This window comes from Arachis hypogaea, chromosome 1, assembly GCF_003086295.3.
Source record: "Arachis hypogaea cultivar Tifrunner chromosome 1, arahy.Tifrunner.gnm2.J5K5, whole genome shotgun sequence".
NCBI lineage: Eukaryota > Viridiplantae > Streptophyta > Magnoliopsida > Fabales > Fabaceae > Arachis > Arachis hypogaea.
This window is the reverse complement of record NC_092036.1, coordinates 110,177,110-110,202,680: the sequence shown is the minus strand read 5'-3', so window position 1 is coordinate 110,202,680 and position 25,571 is coordinate 110,177,110. Positions and strand designations below refer to the sequence as shown.

The 25,571-nt window shown below is 38.3% G+C and overlaps 1 protein-coding gene and 1 long non-coding RNA gene across 3 annotated transcripts; both read right to left on the bottom strand.

Moving 5' to 3' along the window:
- Nucleotides 1-7,884: 7,884 nt before the first annotated feature.
- On the bottom strand, nt 7,885-11,690 carry LOC140183851 (uncharacterized). Its single transcript, XM_072233396.1, has 7 exons — nt 11,289-11,690; nt 10,592-11,135; nt 10,248-10,510; nt 10,012-10,145; nt 9,135-9,609; nt 8,385-8,825; nt 7,885-8,019 (listed from the first exon to the last, which is right to left on the bottom strand). Exons 1-7 carry the CDS (start codon nt 11,688-11,690, stop codon nt 7,885-7,887), a joined length of 2,394 nt encoding a protein of 797 aa, XP_072089497.1.
- Nucleotides 11,691-12,272: 582 nt separating this feature from the next.
- Nucleotides 12,273-14,664, bottom strand: LOC112709709 (uncharacterized). 2 transcript variants are annotated; one of them, XR_003811757.2, is made up of 4 exons: nt 14,472-14,664; nt 14,323-14,378; nt 14,113-14,244; nt 12,273-12,474 (listed from the first exon to the last, which is right to left on the bottom strand). It is a non-coding gene; the product is annotated as an uncharacterized lncRNA (long non-coding RNA). The 2 variants fall into 2 exon arrangements; XR_011880683.1 differs by lacking the exon at nt 12,273-12,474 and adding an exon at nt 12,543-12,774.
- Between the last annotated feature and the right edge of the window lie 10,907 nt (nt 14,665-25,571).

Genomic DNA, 25,571 nt, shown 5'->3' with positions numbered 1-25,571 from the left:
GAAGGATGCCTTTTGGTCTGTGCAATGCACCTGCAACCTTTCAGAGGTGCATGCTCTCTATCTTCTCAGATATGGTAGAGAAATTTCTGGAAGTCTTTATGGATGACTTTTCAGTATTTGGAGACTCATTCAGCTCCTGCCTTAACCATCTAGCACTTGTTCTGAAAAGATGCCAAGAGACCAACCTAGTTTTAAACTGGGAAAAATGTCACTTTATGGTGACTGAAGGGATTGTCCTTGGGCATAAAATTTCAAACAAGGGAATAGAGGTGGATAAGGCAAAGGTAGAGGTAATTGAAAAATTACCACCACCTGCCAATGTTAAGGCAGTCAGAAGCTTTCTGGGGCATGCAGGATTCTACAGAAGGTTTATAAGGGATTTTTCAAAAATTGCCAAACCTCTGAGTAATCTGCTAGCTGCTGACACTCCATTTATTTTTGATAATGAGTGTCTGCAGGCGTTTGAGACTTTGAAAGCTAAGCTGGTCACAGCACCAGTCATCTCTGCACCAGACTGGACATTACCATTTGAACTAATGTGTGATGCCAGTGACCATGCCATTGGTGCAGTATTGGGACAAAGGCATGGTAAGCTTCTGCATGTCATATATTATGGCAGCCGTATCTTAAATGATGCACAGAAGAACTACACAACCACAGAAAAGGAGTTACTTGCAGTGGTTTGTGCCATTGACAAGTTCAGATCTTATTTAGTAGGATCAAAAGTGATTGTGTACACTGACCATGCTGCTCTTAAATATCTACTCACAAAGCAGGATTCAAAGCCCAGGCTCATAAGATGGGTGTTGCTTCTGCAAGAGTTTGATATAGAAATAAGAGACAGAAAAGGGACAGAGAATCAAGTAGCTGATCACCTGTCAAGGATAGAACCAGTAGCAGGAGCATCCCTCCCTCCTACTGAGATCTCTGAAACCTTTCCGGATGAGCAATTGTTTGCTATTCAGGAAGTTCCGTGGCTTGCATACAGTGCAGACTATAAAGGTTCTCCTTCAGTAACCATGGAGAGGAAGCGTGAAGAGCTTCTCTCAAAACAGAGTCAAACAGAGCCCCCACAGTCAAACTCTAAGTTTGGTGTTGGGAGGCCACCACCAACTTCTAAGTTTGGTGTTGAACCCCCACATTCAAACTCTAAGTCTGGTGTTGGGAGGTTCCAACATTGCTCTAAGCCTCAGTGAGGCTCCATGAGGGCCCACTGTCAAGCTACTGACATTAAAGAAGCGCTTGTTGGGAGGCAACCCAATGTTTTATAATTAATTTTTTTTTTCTTTTGTTATTTTATATTTTTTGTAGGTTGATGATCATGAGAAGTCACAAAATCAATTGAAAAAGCAAAAACAGAATGAAAAACAGGAAGAAACAGCACACCCTGGAGGAAGAACTCACTGGCATTTAAACGCCAGTGAGGCTAGCAGTTGGGCGTTTAACGCCCAGTCTGGCACCATTCTGGGCGTTTAACGCCAGAAAGGGGCACCAGACTGGCGTTAAACGCCAGGAAAGGGCAAGAACCTGGCGTTAAACGCCAGAAATGGGCACCAGCCCGGCGTTTAACGCCAGAATTGGCTCAAAACGTGATTTTTGATGCCATTTGGTGCAGGGATGACTTTTCCTTGACACCTAAGGATCTGTGGACCCCACAGGATCCCCACAAACCCTCACCTATCAAATCCCATCTCTCTCTTCACCACTCACCTCCATAAAACCCCACTTACCTCATCATCCAAATTCAAACCACTACTTCTTCCCCTTTTGGCCTAACCACAAAGCCATCTCCCTCTCCTCCATTTCTTTTTCTTCTACTCTCTTCTTTCTTCTTTTGCTCGAGGACGAGCAAACCTTTTAAGTTTGGTGTGGTAAAAGCATTGCTTTTTGTTTTTCCATAACCATTTATGGCATCCAAAGCCAGTTCAACTGAGAAGGCATGACCTCAAGCCCATCACTAAGAAGAAGATGGAGCAAACAAGAGACCCCTCTCATCATGAGATCCATGAGCTATCTCAAGGGATGCACTTTCCTCCACAAGACTATTGGGAGCAACTGAACACCTCCCTAGGAGAATTTGGGACAACTAAGGGTGGAGCACCAAGAACATGCCATCCTCCTCCATGAAATTAGAGAAGACCAAAGAATCATGAGAGATAAGCAACAAAGACAAGGAAGAGACATTGAGGAGCTCAAGCACTCCATAAGACCTTCAAGAGGAAGAACAAGCCGCCATCACTGAGGTGGACCCGTTCTTTAATCTCCTTGTTCTTTATTTTCCTGTTTTTCGAATTTTAGTGCTTTATGTTTATCCATGTTTGTGTCTTATGATCATTAGTGTCTTAGTGTCTATGCCTTAAAGCTATGAACATGAATCCATCACCTTTCTTAAATGAAAACTGTTTTTATCACAAAAGAACAAGAAGTACAGGATTTCAAATTAATCTTTAAAACTAGCTTAATTAGTTTGATGTGGTGACAATACTTGTTGTTTTCTGAATGTATGCTTAAACAGTGCATATGTCTTTTGAATTTGTGGTTCATGAATGTTAAAAGTTGTTGGCTCTTGAAAGAAGAAAGAAAAAGAGAACTGTTATTGAGGATCTAAAAATAATTAGATTGATTCTTGAAGCAAGAAAAAGCAGTGGATACAAAAAAAAAAAATTTCCGAAAAAAAAAATTTTCCGAAAAAAAAAAGAGAGAGAGAAAGAAAGAAAGAAAAAGAAAAAGAAAAGAAATAAAGTTGTGATCCAAGGCAACAAGAGTGTGCTTAAGAACCTTGGACACCTCTAATTGGGGACTTCAGCAAAGCTGAGTCACAATCTGAAAAGGTTCACCCAATTATGTGTCTGTGGCATGTATGTATCCGGTGGTAATACTGGAAGACAGAGTGCTTTGGGCCACGGCCAAGACTCAATAAGTAGCTGTGTTCAAGAATCATCATACTTAACTAGGAGAATCAATAACACTATCTGGATTCGGAGTTCCTAAAGAAGCCAATCATTCTGAATTTCAAAGGATAAAATGAGATGCCAAAACTGTTCGGAGGCAAAAAGCTACTAGTCCCGCTCATCTAATTTGGAGCTTAGTTTCATTGATAATTTGGAGTCTATAGTATATTCTCTTCTTTTTATCTTATTTGATTTTCAGTTGCTTGAGGACAAGCAACAATTTAAGTTTGGTGTTGTGATGAGCGGATAATTTGTACGCTTTTTGGCATTGTTTTAGTATGTTTTTAGTATGATTTAGTTAGTTTTTAGTATATTTTTATTAGTTTTTAGCTAAAATTCACTTTCTGGATTTCACTATGAGTTTGTGTGTTTTTCTGTGATTTCAGGTATTTTCTGGCTGAAATTTAGGGTCCTGAGCAAAAATCTGATTCCGAGACCAAAAAGGACTGCAGATGCTGTTGGATTCTGACCTCCCTGCACTCGAAGTGGATTTTCTGGAGCTACAGAAGCCCAATTGGCGCGCTCTCAACGGCGTTGGAAAGTAGACATCCTGGGCTTTCCAGCAATATATGATAGTCCATACTTTGCCCAAGATTTGATGGCCCAAACCGGCGTGGCAAAACAGCCTCAGAAATTCCAGCGTTAAACGCCGGAACTGGCATAAAACTTGGAGTTAAACGCCCAAACTGGCATGAAAGCTGGCGTTTAACTCCAGAAAAGGTCTCTACACGAAATTGCTTCATTGCTCAGCCCAAGCACACACCAAGTGGACCCAGAAGTGGATTTTTACGTCATTTACTCATTTCTGTACACCCTAGGTTACTAGTTTACTATTTAAACAACTTTTAGAGATTTATCTTGTACCTTATGACCTCATGACATTTTACACCCTTCTTTGTGTACTTTCTACAGCATGAATCTCTAAACCCCATGGTTGGGGGTGAGGAGCTCTGCTGTGTCTTAATGGATTAATGCAATTACTACTGTTTCTCATTCAATCATGCTTGCTTCCATTCTAAGATAATACTTGTTCTTAATCCGGATGAATGTGATGATCCGTGACAATCATCATCATTCTCAACTATGAACGCGTGCCTGACAACCACCTCCGTTCTACCTTAGATTAAGTAGTTATCTCTTGGATTCTTTAACCGGAATCTTCGTGGTATAAGCTAGACTGATGGCGGCATTCAAGAGAATCCGGAAGGTCTAAACCTTGTCTGTGGTATTCTGAGTAGGATTCAATGACTGAATGACTGTGACGGGCTTCAAACTCCTGAAGGCGGGGCGTTAGTGACAGACGCAAAAGAATCACTGGATTCTATTCCGGCCTGATTGAGAACCGACAGATGGAATGCCGTGCCGTGACAGGGCATTAGGAATCGTTCCAATGAGAGGATGGGAGGTAGCCATTGACAACGGTGAAACCCTACATACAGCTTGCCATGGAAGGAGACTTGCGTGTTTGAAGAAGAAGACAGTAGGAAAGCAGAGATTCAGAAGATGGAGCATCTCCAAACCTCAACCTATTCTCCATTACTGCAAAACAAGTAATCATTTCATGTTCTTTTGCTTTTCACAATCAATCCTGATAATTTCTGATATCCTGACTAAGAATTACAAGATAACCATAGCTTGCTTCAAGCCGACAATCTCTGTGGGATCGACCCTTGCTCACGCAAGGTATTACTTGGACGACCCAGTACACTTGCTGGTTAGTTGTGCGGGATTGCAAAAGTGTGATTGCAATTTCGTGCACCACTAAGCTTCATATCCATCACAAGATTCAACTTAAAGCATTATAAAACATTTAAGTATAACATACCAACTTGACTTAAATAAACCAGGTTATCTATCTTAAGGGATTTCTATTCTAACCAAACACCGCTGTCCCACAGCCTTCACCAACCGATCCTCCATGCGATCCCATCGCCACCGCCTTCCGAACCTCCTCAATCCCAGCAGAAAACACAGATAATGTTCAAAGCAAGTAAAGCACAAGTAGTAACATATATGGCAAATAATTCAGATAGCAAGTAAGCATGTTATTCAATTAGGCAAACCATTACAAATAGACAAAGCATACAAGCAGATAGGAAATGCATATGATGAATGCCTGCCCTACTGGCTGTGATATCACATTGTCGGTTCAACTGCCAACCCGACACATCTCCATGGAGACGTCGCCCTTCGGATTTCTCATATGGGAACCCCCGAGATATAGTGCCCGGATCACTGTCCAGGTACCGGCGCCTGCTCGCCCTATAAATCCGAAGGGATGCGAGCGGGATATTCTTGCCTCAGACCTCACATCTCAACGTAAGCGGGATTAACCACCGTCCTTACGCTGCCGCCGCTACCTCGACAGGCGGGATTAACCACCGTCCCTGCCAGGCGCATAGCGTCTCAAAATATCATGTAAAAATATTATTTCAGTGGTTTTCAAAAGTATTTTCAGCATACATAAATCCATCACATCAATCCGAGTCCCCGACTCATCTCAACCATGGTCCCTTTTATAACTCAGTTTCCAAATACCAAAAGTCCATCATTTCTCATCTCACATACCAATCATCCTTCACCTAACATCAAACCATTCTCAGCACGCCAGAAACTTAGACCTCCGTTTTCTAATTTACCTTAAGATCATGTACTAGAGCCTTTAATTTATATCCCACGTTCTAATACTCAAAACTAGGTTTTTAACATCAACTTTGAATGATCGTAACTTTCTCTACAAAATTCTAATTTTCACAAACCTTATACTGATTCGAAGAATTTTCAAAGATCTTTAATTCTAAACAATTTTCAATCAATTTTGAAAACCGAGGCAAAAGTTATGATCAAACAAAGTTTACCAAAAACTCAATTTTTCCAAACTTCACAATTACCACACTATCTCACCATACCCATACCAAATCATACCAAACCATCCAAAGCTCCATTTTTCATCAAAATGTACCTGTTATAGCATAATACATCAACCTCACCACATTTTTCTTCTCATTTCACTATTCTCAATTCCAACATCAAATATATAACACTTATGATCAAAATCACCATCAAACCCACCATTTCATAAATCATAACACTACAATCATTATAAGAACCAACTCCCAATCCATACAATCATTCAACATCATCATATCATTATAATTCATCACAATCAACTCAACATTCATCAATTCATCAATATTTAGTATACCAACCATCATTTTAATTCAACCTATCCTATTGGTCACTAGCCTATGTGTCCATGAATATTATATACTACATAGAGGAAACCGAAACCATACCTTGGCCGATTCCCTTTATGCACCCAAACTCAAAATGAGCACCAACAAGCTTCCAACCACAATCCAAGCTTTCAAATCCACTCCAACAAGTACAAATAAGTTCCAAAAACTCCCAAAGCCACAATAATCAAACTATATACATATAAATCACCACAAATCAACCTAGGGTTCAACATAAGCATAATCTCACAAGGGTTTAAGAGCTTTTACCTTTCCCAACAGATTTGACAACGCAAATCCAAAGCTAAGCAAGGATTAGAGCAAACCTAAACATCCAAAATCACAAAAACCCATTTAACCCAAAACTCTAATAAAACCCGAAATTTTGAAGAGCAGAACTGGAAGGATTTCGTGATTACCTTGAGGGTTTCTTGGGTGAGTTTTGTAGAGCTCTTCACAAGGAACGCGTAGCCGCAAACGGTGCGGCGATCGGAGCTCCGTAGCTCAAGATATGAGCTTGGGAAGTTTGAAGTGAATAGTAACAATGGTGGAAAGCTCTCACCTCTCTCTTCACTTCAGCTGCTGTTGTGTTTAGGTTATGAGGGTGAAAGTGGCTGAAATGGGTTCATTTAAGTGTATTTATATGTTGGGCTTGGGCCCAACTTGGGCCCGGTCCAACCCGTTAGCGTTTTTAGCCCGTTTGGCCTAACTTCGGGCCAAATCTTTAAAATTAAAGCCCGGTTTTCCATTTCTAATATTTTTCTAAGGTTTTTGATGGTTTTCACTTTTCTCGTGCGGTACCAGGCAGACTTGAACCGATTCAACCGGTTCAATTGCCGGTTCGCAATTTTTTACGGTTTTTCATAGAAAGCACATTTTCTGACTCAGAAAGACCCACTGAGTCCAAAAATCACCTTTAAATCCTCAAATTCTCTCTCTAACCTTTCGGAATCTAATTTGGGCAATTAATTCACTTAATTAACCGGTTGATTCGTTGCGGTTCTTACATTCTCCCCACCAAATAAGAAATTTTGCCCTCAAAATTTGAATCACCTGAGAAAAGCTCGGGATAATCCTTTCGCATCTCAGACTCCAATTCCCAAGTGTGCTCTTCTACTCCTGCTCGCTCCCAAGCAACTTTAACCAATGGGACATCCTTTCCTCACAGCTTCTTCACACTAGTGTCATCGATCCTCACTGGTATCACTTGGAGAGTCAAGTTCTCTTTCAACTTGATCGATTCAGGCTCCAACACATGAGCCGCATCCGACGTGTATTTACGGAGTTGTGACACGTGGAATACGTCATGCAAGTTAGACAGATGAGGTGGCAAAGCTACTTGATACGCCACCGGCCCGAATCTCTTCAAAACCTCAAACGGTCCTATATATCTTGGGTTCAACTTCTTGGTCTTGATTGCTCTTCCAATCCCAGTTGTCGGTGTAACCCTAAGGAATACATGTTCTCCCACTTCAAACTCTAAGGGTTTCCTTCTCTAATCCGCATAACTCTTCTGTCGACTTTGGGCAGTTAAAATCCTTGCACGAATCTTCTTAATGTTCTCAGTAGTCTCTGCTATCAAATCTGGACCCAAAACACTTACTTCTCCACATTCATACCAACAAAGTGGAGATTGACACTTCCGTCCATACAAAGCCTCATACGGAGCCATCCCAATGCTTGCATGAAAGCTGTTGTTATATGCGAACTCCACCAATGGCATGTAACGATCCCAACTCCCGGGTTGATCCAACACACATGCTCTCAGCATATCTTCCAACGTTTGAATAGTCCTTTCCGATTGTCCATCTGTTTGTGGATGATACGCCGTACTAAGACATAGCTTTGTACCGAAAGCTCTTTGGAAAGCTCCCCAAAACCTTGATGTGAATCGGGGATCACGGTCCGATACTATGCTTGACGGCACACCATGCAACCTCACTATCTCCTTGATGTATAATCTTGCCAACTCCTCCATAGAACAGTTTAGTCGGATAGGCAGAAAATGAGCGGATTTGGTTAAGCGATCTACGATCACCCAAATCGCATCAAACCCCGACCTAGTCCTCGGTAAACCGGTAACAAAATCCATTGCAATTCCTTCCCACGTCCACTGAGGAATCTCAAGTGGTTGTAGCATTCCTGACGGTTTTTGATGCTCTATCTTCACTTTTTGGCAGGTCAAACATTTGGATACCACTGTAGCTATATCACTCTTCATCCCCGGCCACCAGAACATCTTCTTCAAGTCATAATACATCTTCGTGCTCCCGGGATGAATAGAAAACCCACTGTTGTGAGCCTCCAACAGCAAGTCTTGCCTCAAACTCCCAACATCTGGTATGCAAATCCTTCCCTTATATCTCCATAACCCTTCATCATCCTTAGTGAATTCTTCGCGTCTCTTATCACCAACTAGTTGAAACAATTGCTGAAACTTCTGCTCATCTTGCTGAGCCCTTTGTATTTCTGATTTAAACGTGCTTGAAATTTGTAACTGATTCAAACAAGCTCTTCCGGCAACTTCACTAATATCCAGCTTAAGATCTACAAACTTATCCACTAGTTCTTCTTCTTTGATTCTCATCCAAGCAATTGTTAAAGATTTCCGACTCAAAGCGTCTGCTACCACGTTCGCCTTTCCAGGGTGATAACTCAACTCGAAATCATAATCTTTAAGCAACTCCATCCACCTTCTCTGGCGCATATTTAGCTCTTTCTGATCAAAGATGTAATTGAGACTCTTATGATCAGAAAAGACGCTAAACCTTACTCCGTATAAGTGGTGTCTCCAAATCTTCAATGCAAACACAATTGCCGCTAATTCCAAGTCATGAGTGGGGTAATTCACCTCATGCGGTCTCAGCTGACGCGATGCGTAAGCCACCACATTCCGGTGTTGCATCAACACGCAACCCAAACCCTTCAAAGAAGCATCACAATATACCTCAAACGGTTCACGCGGTTCCGGTAGGATTAGAACAGGTGCTGAAGTTAATCTCTGCTTTAACGTTTGAAAACTTTCTTCGCACTCCGACGTCCACTCGAACGACACTTCTTTCCTTGTCAACTTTGTCATTGGTAGCGCAATCCGGGAAAATCCTTCGATAAATCTCCGGTAATATCCGGCTAAACCCAAAAAGCTTCTGACTTCCGTCACAGTCGTCGGTCTTTCCCATTCCATCACCGTTTCTACTTTAGAAGGATCTACATCTATTCCTCCCTTACTCACCACGTGGCCTAAGAACTTTACTTCCTCCTTCCAGAACTCGCACTTTGACAACTTAGCGTATAACTTCCGCTCCTTTAAGATTTGCAGTACAATCCTCAAGTGTTCCTCATGCTCCTTTACCGTCTTAGAGTAAACTAAGATGTCATCTATGAAAACCACCACAAATTTGTCCAGAAAGGGAAGAAACACTCTGTTCATGTAATCCATGAAAACAGCAGGTGCATTCGTTAACCCAAAGGACATTACCGCAAACTCGTAGTGTCCATAGCGTGTCCTAAACGCAGTCTTAGAGATATCATCTTCCTTCACTCTTATCTGGTGGTAACCGGATCTCAAATCAATCTTGGAAAACACTCCAGCTCCTTGCAATTGATCCATCAAGTCATCTATCCTTGGCAGCGGGTACTTGTTCTTCACTGTCACTTTATTTAACTGTCGGTAATCCACACACAAACGTATCCCTCCATCTTTCTTCTTCACCAATAAAACTGGTGCTCCCCACGGTGATACACTTGGTCGAATGAACCTCTTATTCAGAAGCTCTTCCAACTGAGTCTTTAGCTCTGCCAGCTCTATAGGAGCCATTCTATACGGTGCAATCGATACTGGTCCAGCTCCCGGCACCAATTCAATCGCAAACTCAATTTTCCTTTGAGGTGGGAACTCAGGGATATCTTCCGGGAACACTTCTGGAAAATCTCTAACCACCGGAATTTGATCTATGTTCTGGGCATCGCCCAACGCATTGGCAGCCAACAGAATATAACCCTAACACTCCTCCCCACTATAATGCACCATTACAGAGTTCAGGTAATACCCTGTAGCTACCACTGCTCCATTTTCTCCTTCCGGCATAAACCGAATTGTCCGTTCAAAGCAATCCAACAAAATTCGGTTCTTCGACAACCAATCAAACCCTAAAATCATCTCCAGCCCCACCATTGGTAAACAGATCAAATCGTGTACAAAGTTTCTACCCTCAAGCTTGAAACCTACTTGTCTACAGCTTGACCTAGTCATAATTGTTTGATGCGGAGTATGTACATGTAGATCAAAAGGTAACTCTGATACTTTCAAGCCTAATTCCTCAACTTTAGCAAATGAAATAAACGAATGCGAAGCTCCAGTATCATATAATGCAACTGAGGATTTATCACCAATTAGACATATACCTTTCATCAAAGGATCCGCCTTGGAAGCATCCTTGGCATTCACAGCAAAGACTCGACCTTGATGCTGACTCTGGCCCGCATTCTGATTCCTCCCACGAGGGCAATCCCTCGCAATGTGGCCAGGTAACCCACACTTGAAGCAACCACCTAAACCAATCTTACATGAGTCATAAGGGTGAAAACGTCCACAACGATCACAAGCTAAATCCGGATAACTCTTACTCTGATTTCCTCTTCCTTTAGCATACTGAAACTGATTCTGATTGTTCTTTCTGAAGCCCCCTTGGCCTTGAGGAGTATATCCCCCTCTTTTGAAGCTTTGTCCTCTAGGATGAAAATACTTGCCACGCCCACGACTAGAGCTCCCTCCATGAGTGTCCTTAGATGCCGCCACTGTCTTAGCATACTCCTCCACTACCCTTGCTTTGTTCACCAAGTCAGAGAAGACACGGATCTCCATAGGAGCCACAGCAGTCATAATGTTGTCCTTCAAGCCCCTTTGGTACTTAATGCACCTCCAGCTCTCGAAAGTCTCCGGGTCACCCTGACATACCCGAGAAAACCTACAAAGCTCTTCGAACTTGTTGGTGTACTCTGCCACAGACATGGAACCTTGCTTCAGCTGCATTAGCTCCATCTCCTTTGCTTCCCTTGCAGACTCAGGAAAGTATTTCTTATAGAAAGCCATTTGGAACACCTCCCATGAAATGTCGGCGTTCTGAAGCTGTAGCAAACGACACTCAGCTTGCCACCAGGGCTGGGCCTCTCCCGCTAGCTGATAAGCGGCAAACTCTACATATTGATTGAGAGGAACATGCTGCGCCTGTAAAGCACGCTCTATAGCCTGGAACCAGTGGTCCGCTTCAATAGGATCTGTGGATCCTCGGAAAATTGGCGGATGAACCTTGAGGAATGTCGCCAGGGTCATCGGAACTCCTCCTGTGTTATCGCCGTTACCTTCAGCATTATCATTGGTATTCCCTTCGCCATTCCCATTTCCGTTGCCATTCCTAGTTGGTTGGCCCAATCTTTGCACTGCTTGCAGAGTCGCAGCAGCATTAGCTTCCATGGTGTTAGCGAGATTCGCCATCACCGCCATGAATTCGGCGTGATTGTCAGCTGGTTGCTCATTCCTACTGCCTTGTGTACGCGTTCGACCTCGCCCGCGAGTAGCCATGTAGGATTCCTGTCCACACCAAACAATAGATATCAAGGTGATCAGTCTCAATATCAAAAGTCTAGTGCTTCAATTAACCCAAACAGGCACTCACAAACAAGCATGCTATGCATATATCAAATAGATAACCTAATAGCATCAAAGAAAAGACACACAGAGTATGCAATGAAGCACAATCGGTCCATCCCTCAGGCTCACGAGGACGAACCGCTCTGATACCACTAAATGTAACACCCTAATTAGCCTAAGCCTTACCTCGCGTCGTAAAGCCAAGGTTAATCAGAGATTACGACAATTCTAAATTCATACATAATATATATATATGGAAAGAATAGCATAATCTAGAAGCCCGATGAAAGATATAGCTCAAAAACAGAATTTTGAAGCACAAACGTACTAACGGAGCTACTAGCTTAAGGCATAAGAAACAGAGAAGATATAACAAAAGATAAGTATATAATATCATAGGGAACTAGTCACAACTCGCGGAGTTTAAGTCGGCTAGCCATATACTGATATACACAACCATACAGTGAAAATAGCTTATACAAGTTTTGTTCTCTCAAATACATGCCTCTAGGCAAAACAAAATACAAAAGGAGAGATGTATAAACAAAATAAACCAAAAAGAACTCCAAAATGATCCAAGATTCTCCGCTCCTGTCACCAACCAAAGCAACTCACCGAGGTGGGTTGCGACCTGCATCTGAAAAACACAACAACAATATGGTATGAGAACTGGAGGTTCTCAGTATGGTAACAGTTCCCAGTGATATAGGATATAAGACCCCGGGACGCCAAAGGCAATCCTAAGCTTCATATCCATCACAAGATTCAACTTAAAGCATTATAAAACATTTAAGTATAACATACCAACTTGACTTAAATAAACCAGGTTATCTATCTTAAGGGATTTCTATTCTAACCAAACACCGCTGTCCCACAGCCTTCACCAACCGATCCTCCATGCGATCCCATCGCCACCGCCTTCCGAACCTCCTCAATCCTAGCAAAAAACACAGATAATGTTCAAAGCAAGTAAAGCACAAGTAGTAACATATATGGCAAATAATTCAGATAGCAAGTAAGCATGTTATTCAATTAGGCAAACCATTACAAGTAGACAAAGCATACAAGCAGATAGGAAATGCATATGATGAATGCCTGCCCTACTGGCTGTGATATCACATTGTCGGTTCAACTGCCAACCCGACACATCTCCATGGAGACGTCGCCCTTCGGATTTCTCATATGGGAACCCCCGAGATATAGTGCCCGGATCACTGTCCAGGTACCGGCGCCTGCTCGCCCTATAAATCCGAAGGGATGCGAGCGGGATATTCTTGCCTCAGACCTCACATCTCAACGTAAGTGGGATTAACCACCGTCCTTACGCCGCCGCCGCTACCTTGACAGGCGGGATTAACCACCGTCCCTGCCAGGCGCATAGCGTCTCAAAATATCATGTAAAAATATTATTTCAGTGGTTTTCAAAAGTATTTTCAGCATACATAAATCCATCACATCAATCCGAGTCCCCGACTCATCTCAACCATTGTCCCTTTTATAACTCAGTTTCCAAATACCAAAAGTCCATCATTTCTCATCTCACATACCAATCATCCTTCACCTAACATCAAACCATTCTCAGCATGCCAGAAACTTAGACCTCCGTTTTCTAATTTACCTTAAGATCATGTACTAGAGCCTTTAATTTATATCCCACGTTCTAATACTCAAAACTAGGTTTTTAACATCAACTTTGAATGATTGTAACTTTCTCTACAAAATTCTAATTTTCACAAACCTTATACTGATTCGAAGAATTTTCAAAGATCTTTAATTCTAAACAATTTTCAATCAATTTTGAAAACCGAGGCAAAAGTTATGATCAAACAAAGTTTACCAAAAACTCAATTTTTCCAAACTTCACAATTACCACACTATCTCACCATACCCATACCAAATCATACCAAACCATCCAAAGCTCCATTTTTCATCAAAATGTACCTGTTATAGCATAATACATCAACCTCACCACATTTTTCTTCTCATTTCATTATTCTCAATTCCAACATCAAATATATAACACTTATGATCAAAATCACCATCAAACCCACCATTTCATAAATCATAACACTACAATCATTATAAGAACCAACTCCCAATCCATACAATCATTCAACATCATCATATCATTATAATTCATCACAATCAACTCAACATTCATCAATTCATCAATATTTAGTATACCAACCATCATTTTAATTCAACCTATCCTATTGGTCACTAGCCTATGTGTCCATGAATATTATATACTACATAGAGGAAACCGAAACCATACCTTGGCCGATTCCCTTTATGCACCCAAACTCAAAATGAGCACCAACAAGCTTCCAACCACAATCCAAGCTTTCAAATCCACTCCAACAAGCACAAATAAGTTCCAAAAGCTCCCAAAGCCACAATAATCAAACTATATACATATAAATCACCACAAATCAACCTAGGGTTCAACATAAGCATAATCTCACAAGGGTTTAAGAGCTTTTACCTTTCCCAACAGATTTGACAACGCAAATCCAAAGCTAAGCAAGGATTAGAGCAAACCTAAACATCCAAAATCACAAAAATCCATTTAACCCAAAACTCTAATAAAACCCGAAATTTTGAAGAGCAGAACTGGAAGGATTTCGTGATTACCTTGAGGGTTTCTTGGGTGGGTTTTGTAGAGCTCTTCACAAGGAACGCGTAGCCGCAAACGGTGCGGCGATCGGAGCTCCGTAGCTCAAGATATGAGCTTGGGAAGTTTGAAGTGAATAGTAACAATGGTGGAAAGCTCTCACCTCTCTCTTCACTTCAGCTGCTGTTGTGTTTAGGTTATGAGGGTGAAAGTGGCTGAAATGGGTTCATTTAAGTGTATTTATATGTTGGGCTTGGGCCCAACTTGGGCCCGGTCCAACCCGTTAGCGTTTTTAGCCCGTTTGGCCTAACTTCGGGTCAAATCTTTAAAATTAAAGCCCGGTTTTCCATTTCTATTGTTTTTCTAAGGTTTTTTATGGTTTTCACTTTTCTCATGCGGTACCAGGCAGACTTGAACCGATTCAACCGGTTCAATTGCCGGTTCGCAATTTTTTACGATTTTTCGTAGAAAGCACATTTTCTGACTCAGAAAGACCCACTGAGTCCAAAAATCACCTTTAAATCCTCAAATTCTCTCTCTAACCTTTCGAAATCTAATTTGGGCAATTAATTCACTTAATTAACCGGTTGATTCGTTGCGGTTCTTACAGAAGGCACCAAAAGACATTCTTACCAACCAATGCGTATCGATGCAAAAGGCCATCGAGATGTGCATGCCAACAATAATTTACCCATGGTGCATCTGGCACGTCATGAAGAAGATCCTAGGCAAATTAAACGGCTACAAGCGACACGAAGAAATCAAACAATAGATGAGCCACGTTGTTTAGAACTCGTTCACAAAAGACGCATTCGATAGAAATTGGAACGATTTTGTCATACAGTACAATGTCGGAGGCAATAAGTGGATCTCAGGTAACCGATGTTTTAATTTGAATTATTTGATACTATTACTTTTTCGGTTAAAATGTGCATAACTTTCGGTTTATCCGAGCTTATATTTTTTGGTTCATTCTGCAGAGCTATATGAAGATCGTCATTTATGGATTTTAGTTTATCTAGATTACCACTTTTGGGCCAGGATGAGAAGCACACAAAGGAGTGAGATTATGCACGCATTTTTTAACAACTTCATCACACGTAATAGCTCCTTGATTCAATTTGTGAAGCAATACGATAATTGCCTAGCAACCAAAGAGCAAAGAGAGAGAGAGAGAGAGAGAGATAGAGAGAGAGAGAGAGAGAGAGAGAGAGAGAATTTGTTGCTGCAGATTTTCACATCGTGATACCATGCGCAACAAAATTAGCAATAGAGGTTCAATTTCAGCATGTGTATACTCACGAGAAGTTCAAGCACAATTAAGAGAAAAGGTGAATTGCATCACAAGATCAATGCATTTCACCCTAGGTTTTACAACATACGAAGTCGTAGAGCAGGTTTCTAACTCCACATTCAACAAGTTATTCGTTACCTATGATGCAGTATCACGAGAAATAAAGTGCCAGTGCTTGCTGTTCGAGTCAAAGGGCATATTGTGCCGTCATTCTCTGAGCGTTTTAAGCTTGAGAGAGTAGATAAAGTGGCACCATAATATATATTGGAACACTGGAGCAAGAACATAAAGAGGAGGCACATACACATCAAGAGCAGCCGAGTCGAGCCTATATTGGAGCTGAGAAGCAAGAGATTAACGATTTGCGGTATTTTGGTCGCACAATATTTGCAAATTTGCGTCAGAATCTGAGGAGCTGACCAGAATTTTGCACCGGGCTTTTGATGATGCCATGGCCAAGATTAAAGAATATCAAGCAAAAAGCAAATTAAAAAGTTCGTTATCTCACGAAGAAGCGATGTTAAGCCATGTGAACGACCTTCAAAGCCCACCACATGTTAGAACAAGAGGCTGTTCCAAGAACAGACTGGGATCAAACATAGAAAAAAAAATCGCAAACGCAACAAAGAAAGAGAAAAAGCCAGCTCCAAGTGAGGCAACATTGATTTGCTTTCGATTAGGGGAAAATTTGTTTGCTAATATATGATTTATTTTGTCTTTTGCAATAGAACCTTTAGACGGTGGATCAATGATTCAGTCAAGTTCCAGCCTTTATGATACACAGGATATGAATTATCCTGGAGAGGATTATAGCAGTTTTAGTTTTTATTAACATAAATTTCCATTCATGTATGAGCAAAATTTGGTTCACTGAAGTTATAGGAGGGTTAATTTCTGATTGATGTTATTCTTTATTGAATATTCACTTTTTTGTTATGTCAAACAGTTTAGGTGTTTTTGAAATTGAATAGATATATACAGTTTTCAATTCATCTAGTGTATTTTCAGTTCATTTGTGTTTTTTAGGGCTCTTGATATTTGATAAATACCTTGAATCCATTCATTGTGAACTTGGAACAAAACAGCAGTCCAGACAATTCCAAGAGATATATACATTAACATTAGATTTCCATTAACATTCACATATATACATTAACATTAGTTTCCATTAACATTTACATTATTATTCACACACACACACACACACACACACACACACACATATTAAAGAAGAAGTGTTTAGTTTTTTACAAGGAGTAAAACAAATTAGTGTTTGAAACTATAATCTCTATATCCCCAAATGTGAATTTATAAAAAGGGCTTGACAGGCAGCAGATAGTTTGGGGAGTCTTATGACTTCAGACGCCTGAATCACTTGGTCTCTCAATTTATTTATCGTGTAGAAGAGAATGGTTGGACCATACCCCCGCCTGAAGGCATCAATTTCTTCCCACAATTTAATTGAAAGAAATTACTTAATTTGAAACCAACTCAAATAAGAAATGAACCAAATTCTATTAATTTGGAAATTACGTACTTGTTTTCAGTTTTTAGATTTATACTTCCCTTTTTTGATATTTTCAGGTTCAATTGTTTCCAACCATTTCATCACGTATACCTTGCAATATAACTAAGAAAGAAATAAGTAAAATAGGATTAATAGGAGACACAACAAAACATATTAAGAATAGCACTATAGCAAAGAAAGTTTTTTACCTTGTTCGTTGTTTGCTGATCGAGATATACTGTGCTTCAACTCCCTCTCCATCCTCCATCAAGGATTCTGCTCCAACATAAATCCTAATCTGGGATACTATTAATCCCTGAAAAAGATAAAAAAAGTGTACTTCAATTCAGTAATAATTGAAGGAAACCAAAGCCCACATAAACATGTATTATTTAAATAACTTACAACAAGTTTGTTCAGAGTAATTCTTGACTGAGGTATTTCATTTTTCATTTTTTTCACGGGATCAAGCACATAGAATGCATTCTTCCTGACATCGGCAATCCACAGTCACCAATGCCCTCCCTTTCAAACCGGTGCAAACAGCTGAAGTTTAGAAAAATGAAGGAATATTTCAGTCTAAATGATAGCAAACGACGGGATTATTAAAGATGTTTTAGAAATAACAACTTACAAATGAATGCGATGTCAATTTTCTTCTGTCAACAAAAGGGAGGAAGTTTGTATATTAATTGATCTGGTATGCTTTATTAGTTTTTTGATCAATGTAGTTCTCACCGTAGAGTCCCAATATTATATTCTAGTAGTCACATACATTCAATCAGCAAGAAAGCACATTTCAATTCATTTCTTAAGGAATACTTAGCAGTAGTTTGATGTAAACCTAACCCAATCCCTAAATGAACTGAATTCAATTTAGATTTGAATAATAATTCATAACCTTTCAATCAGGAAGAAAAACATATTTTTAATTCAATTTTGCAGTAGTGTCAAGTGAGCCTAATCCAATCCCCAAATGAACTGAATTCGATTCAGATATGAATAAAAATTCATAACCATTCAATCGGCAATAAAAACACACTTTTAATGGGTAAAGTATACTTTTTGTCCCCAAAATTTGGCAAAAGTTTCAAAAATACCCCTAAGTTTTATTTTGTTTCAATTTTGTCCCAAAAGTTTTCGATTTGCATCAAATATACCCTTGACGGCTAAATTTTCAAAAAATTTAAGACCAATCTAACAATAATGCATGAAAGTTATGCTTGATTTGCTTGTGTTGAAGGGTTGTTCTTATGAAATTGTTGTTGAACCGATATTAATTTTTTAAAAAATTAGCTGTCAGGAGTATATTTGATGCAAATAAAAAACTTCTAGGATAAAATTGAAACAAAATAAAACTTGGGGGTATCTTTAAAATTTTTATCAAACTTCAAGGACAAAAAATATTCTTTACCCCATTTTTGATTCATTTCTGCATGCATATGAACTCAACTAAACTAACAGATGAATAGAATGAACCAGTAAATTACTTAGGTAGCGTTTGTTTCGAGGTACTCAGATAGAGACTGAGAGACTGAAACTCAGTATCGTGTTTGTTAGTTCAGAGACTGATACTAAAATTTCTGTCTTTGTCTCTAAAATTTCAGTATTTCAATACCTCCAAAAAGTAGATACACAGGGGACTGAAATTTTTAGAGATGGAGACTGAAACTTTAATAACATTTTATACCTAAAATACTTTCATTTCAATTAATTAATTCTAATTTTACCCTTTGTGAAAATTAAATTAGAGTTTCATTCTTGTTTCAATTCCTGTCTCCCATTTTGCACCAAATAGAATACTGAGATTTATTTCAATCCCTGTCTCTTAGTCTCAGTCTTTCTGTCTCTGTCTCTCCACCAAACGCTACCTTAAGGAATAAAAAATTTGGCTTACCATAATATCCGTGGGCACGCAGTATATTTCCTCCTCAAGCTGGTGACATTTTCTGTCATTCAGAAGCATACACATCGCATTGACCACCTATATGAAGAAAATTTATTAGAGAAATGGGTATAAAAGCTTTTAGAAAAATCATTAATGTTAATGTAATAGGCGAAGAATTTACTGTGTTTTCTACATCTTGTCCCAGTCTGAGAGACATGAAGTGTTGTCTAATCCCCTCCAAATGTGCTTCATGGTTCAACAAGAATATGGTGTCATATTCATTGGTAGTATCTTTGGTTTCCTTTAAATGTGTCATCCAATGATAACACTTCTCCTTCAACTCCTCTGTGATTTCTTTTTCTTTCTCCGAAATTTTGTACCCTGCAGCGGTTGTGAAGCTTGGCTCGACACTTATTTGCTCAACACATTTCAATATTGCTGTCACCCCAGCATCCATCACCACCTCTGCCAGTATTTCAAGCTACGTCACTATTGGCTGAGAGGCCGGGGGAGTTGGTTGAGATGTTGGGGGACTTATCCCAAGGCTGAAGGAAGGTGCATCGTCTCTTCATTTCCAAGGAGGAGGAGTACTGCAAGATGACAGAGGAAAATTTTAAGTAATAATGAAAAAGCATTATGATATAACATGAAAGCTAATAAAAAGGATATTAATTAAAACCTACACATTTAGCGGAGGTTCTGGCTCTGTCTGCCTTGGGGAAGATTCTTCGCCGGCCTGGTTTTCAGGTTCTAGAGGGCAACTATAACAAACAGAAAAGAGTCCAATAAAGAACACATTAAATTGATTTCTGAATTCAAATGAACTCAAATAAACCATGTAATGAACCAAAATTGTCCAGATTTGAACAAGCAGTAAAGCTTACACATCAAGGTGTGCTTCTTCTTCCGATTGCCTTGCCACTAGAGCTTCTTTGCACGGTTGCTGTTGTGCTTTCGGAGGGCTGTTGCATTAAACAGAAAAGAGTTTAATAATGATGCAAAATTATTATCCTATACCATTAAAACTAATAAAAAGAACTTTAAGTACAACTTAGTCATTAACTGAAGCTTATTCTGTTTTACTCTCCGAAGGTAGATAGGTAAAGGTCTCTTGATGTTTTATTATCTCTTCCACAAGAGAACTTGGAGGAGACACCGCAATAAAAACTCTAAGAAAGGTAAACAAGGAAGAAGTTAAGATCAGAATAGGAACTGAAAGCTGCACATTGATTAGAATAGGAAAGTAAGTTGAAAAACTCACATATCCAAAGGTTGAGACCGAGTTTCTTCTCGAACCACAATCATTTGTTGTTCAGGATCAGGTGTTGTACTACTGATAATTAAACAAAAATTTCGTGTGATTAATTAAAAAAAAAGTTACCGAAATCTAAAAGACCAATGTAAATATTTGAACTTACAAAGTTAGAGTTTCTAAACTCTATTTTTCCTTTTTTTGATGTCGTTTCTTTCTTCTAAAAACTCTCACCGGGGTTGAAGGGGTATTTTTCCTAATAAAAAATATACCAAATTAAAATCATCAACCAAGATTAAAAGCAGAGGATTAAAAACACATCAAATTTATTTTTGGATTCCAATGAACTTAACATAAACTTAAAAATGAACCAAATTTACCGGGTATTGGACTGTGCATTTACAGACGGCGTCGAGTCCGTCTGAGTTTGTAACATAGGTTCGCTGCTCAAATTTAGTTTACAGTCGGCAGTCTAAGCAAAAAAAAAAATATTATTCAGTAAATCCAGAGAAATTACATGAGGTTTTAGGAAAAGTTAGCAAACAAAGAAAAAGTAATTTATATAAGAAACTGAATGTTACGTCTGCGATAAATTATTTTGTGCATCTGTTGAGTGACAGTCATCTGGAACAACATTTGTTTTTTGAACTCCATCATTTTTTTCTTTGATCTTTTTTTCTTTTATCAGCTCCAACATGTCTTTTCTTTTTTCAGCAGTCCTGTCCTCTAGTTGTTTACTTCTGAAAATTCATACAATAAGTATCAATGAACCTCAAATAAAAGTACCAATGAACCAAAAATAATCATTTCAAAAACTTACTCTTTTTTAGATTCAGTTTTGCTTTTTGAATCCGTCAGAACAAGCTTCCTTATTTTGTTTTTTTTTGCCACCCTCTGTGGTGGTTTCCTCTTCTTTGGCGGTGTTTTCTCGATTGCTTCTTCTTCTCTGCAATACATACAAAAAGTTTTGTTAAAATAACAAGATAAAACTTGAATTAAATAGATATATATGTGGTAAAATAGAGTAAATCATCAAGGAAAACACATCGAATGTATATCAAAGACAAATATCAGAGCTGTAAATAACTTAACAAGCACACATGAACAATTTTCAGCAAATAGAAGCGAAACTAAACTAAATGAACATGATACAAACATAGCAATGAACTGAAAATAATCATTTCCCAAACTTATTGGTTTTCAGATTCACTTGTGCTTTCCAAATCTGTCGGAACAAGCCTCTTTATTTTGCTTTGTTTTTTCACCACTGCCCTTTGTGGTTGTTTTCTTTTTTTGGCGGCGTTTGCTCACTTTCTTCTTCTTTTCTGCGACATATACAAAAAGTTTTTTTAAAATAACAAGATAAAACTTTAAATAAATACATAGTTTTCGACAAGAGATGGTGATAAGTATACTCAGATTCAGAAAAATTGTCTTCTTCCAAAGACGAATTCAGAACAATAATTTTCTTTTTTTCTTTCTTCTCATTTTTCTTCTTCCCCTAATCAGAAAAACTGTTTTCAACATTTATGCTATCTTTCTCTCCTTTAGTTTTGCTCTGTACACAAGTTCCTAAGATACAAACTTATTTAGTTAGTAGAGTGTTTTAGAAGCATCTAAACTGAATTTTCAAGGAAAATTTTTGTTTAATTTACCATTGTATCAGTTGCTTCCTTAGCAATCTGGTCGAGCAGATTACTCTGTGTCCAGTAGGCCACCCATGGTGGCCTGGGAGTGTCAAGTGTGTCCAGTTGAGGAAACTTGGATTCATGGAGCTATATTATTATCAAAACAAAGACGCATCCGTCAACAGAAAGTTTCTTTCCTTGTCTCTGGGCTTGGATCCCCTTCCTCAAGAAGCTTAGCACATGAGTTGCCCAATACCATTGTTAGATGTTGTCCACATAAGGGGCACACGACTTATGGATTGAGAAAGCTGTGCTTACTGTCGTTGGCAGCAAGAAGCACTTCTAGACAAAGACAACAAAAGTCCTCTTTAATTTCTACTAGTTCTCCTCCCCTTTGACACTAATGTCAAGCACAGATTTTGTCAACGATGCCAAAGTAGCACCTTTGAAGCTGTCAATTATCTGCTTGTTTTTGTCACTCAATTTGCTGTACTCAACCTTTTTAGGAAATCATTCTCTTACAATAATTTAGTATAAACAAATCAGTAAAAAAGGCTCAGTTAAAAAATGAACCTAAAATAAAGCAATGAATGAACCGAAATAAGCAAAAGATGGAAAGTATATTACTGCCTTGATTTATGCCCAACGCATCTCTTATCTTAGCAGGTGTTATGTATATTATACCATAGAGAGTGTCTAAGTATCCATAATAATAATAATCATAATAACCAATTAATTATCTCAAGAGCTTGTGAGAGACTTTCATTTTCGGGACATGTGCTAGCGCACCGAATCCTATTTCTTCGACAATATTTTTCTTGTCTTGACTCATTTCCTTGAACACCCTTGCTATTGCTTTTGTTTAAAATTTGAGATCGTGAGTTTTTTGCAAGGTTTTAAAATAGTATGTTATGATATATTTATAATACAAAAATAGAGTTTATTTAATGTGTATATACTTACGTTATAGTGCAGCTTCTCCTTTTTTGATACCATCATCTTTTTCATTTTGGCTATAAGGACAAAAAAATTTGGTTAATACACCGACAAGCACAAACATGCATATTTGAATCAAGTGAACCTAACTCAGATCCCAAATGAACCAAATTCTATTCATGTTTGAATAAAAGGTGACAAATATTCAATCAACAAAAAAATCAAATGTCAAATTATTTCTTCATGCAAATGAACTCAAGTGAGCACTTAAGAATCAAGTGAATGTAAATCACCAACTCCAATGAATCGAATTCTATTCATGTTTGAACAAAATGTGATAAATATTAAATCATCAAGAAAAACATTTTCTGCATGCAAATAAACTCAAGTGAACACTTAATAATCAAGTGAATGCAAATCACCACATGTTTGAATAAAATGTGAAAAATATTAAATTAGCAAGAAAATCACATTTCAAATCATTTCTGCATGCAAATGAACTCAAGTGAACACTTAACAATCAAGTGAATGTAAATCACCAACTCCAATGAACCAAATTCTAATAAAATGTGATAAATATTAAACTAGCAAGAAAATCACATTTTAAATCATTTCTGCATGCAAATGAAGTCAATTAAAGTAAGTGATGAACCAAATTATATATCAGAGAAAGAAAATAACAACACATTTCCATTCGTATACCCTAGTTACGAAAAAATGGAATCAGGATAAGTCGATCTACTAAATGAAGCAACTCAATCCACTAAACCTTAAATTGAACTAGGAGAAATGTGAGATTTGCGAGAAATTAAATAAACATTATAACAATAGTTTTTCTCATACCTTGTAGAGTTTGTGTTGTTGTTTTTGTTTGTTTTTTCTTTTTCCTTTTGAAACCTTTATGCGATTCTTTAGCAGTAGCAGTTACGAACGTGGTTTGAGAGATTTTGGGAGAAATTTAAAATTCTCCAGTAATAGTTTTGAGTGTGAAGAAGGAACATTATTTCATATTCAAGGCGGATATGAATTGGTAACATATTGGGGGGGTTTCGGCGCGTGTATACACGTTCATTCAATAAGATTGAGTTTTTTTGTATTGGGCCTGCTTGGTTGGACTTGGATGAAAAATTACTTGGATGTATAGCCCAATCGAATTTTTTCTGTATCAAAATAATATTTTCGGAAAGTTATTGTTAAACTCTTTGACAAACCAATGTTCGACAAATTTGAACTTTGATCAAGTTATAAGTATATGTTGGAACCCTTTGGAAGCTACCTACTCAATTATGTACTTTATTAAAGTCTGTACAAGTATGTCTATAAGAAGTCCTTGAGAAGCGGTTCTTGGCAGTTGTTAGATATAATTGTGGAAAAAAGAAAAAAATCTTCATTCAACTTTGAAATTCTGTAAAGTTTATCAAATTTTAGAAAAGAAAAAGCCTTTCTATTCAACTTTGAAATTTTGTGAAGATGGAAATTAAAAAAAATTATAGAAAATAATCATGATATTTTCGAATCTTCAAATATGACAAACTCTCTTACCACAATAATCTGAGAAGAAATAAGAAAGAGTCACCATGATTTGGAAATATGTTGTCATAAAATATTCAATGAGGCGTCGAAAATGAGTAAGGCTGAAAATATTCAACAAAATGTAGAAGATCCAATAGTTCAACAAACAACCACTTAGCTTAAAGATGTCGAAAATAAATACTTAGGGGCATTTGTTATATGGAAGATAATTTTTCTTTGATAAATTGAAAGAAAATAGGAAAGCATGGTTGAAACATGGGATCATAATTTTCCGTTTTATTATCCTTGACTCTTCAACGATGACATGATGCTTCAATAATATTTTGTCATGCACTATGTAAAAATGTTTGTAAAATTTTATACAATATATAAAATTGATCAAACAATTATTTAGGGTTGGTTTCAAATTAATCAAGCCATCGAAAACCAATTTTGACAAAGAAGAGCAAGCTAGACAAAGAGGCAAGACGTTCAGAGGCTTAATCTTCTTAAAGTCCACATGACAATTATTCACCTTGATTTCATTGATCCCAGGCTATTGGGGTTGGATGAATCAAGAATTGGCTAGAGTATGGTGATAAAAAAGAGAGTATATCAATAGCAATAAGCTTGATGTAGTTATTTTGGTCGAGGCCATTGTAAAAATACCAATTTTCGAGATTGAATTAGTGGTAACCAGGGTGGTCGATAGTTGCATCGAGTTAATACTAGTGTTCCTTCTAGCTTGATCGATCACAGATAAAATATTTTCCTTTAAATCAAATTTTCTTTTCAGCGGATGATAAAACAATTCTAAAAGAAACCCATACTGATTGAAGGAAAAGGAAAAGGCAAAGCAATTGAGACTCCACTCTCTAAAATGGATTCAACTGTGTCGATGATGAGTATTTCGAGGAAGGAGTTGAAGAAATGGCTGGTATTGTGTTGATCATACCTTCTGAATTTGTTGGGCAATATGAAGGTAATATAAGCAGGTGATATTTGATGATGGAACAATTATTATAGAAATAGTTGATGAGATCGTCAAAAATATTGAATAATATTAAGTATTGTATTTTCTTTCTTCTAGTCAAAAAATAAAT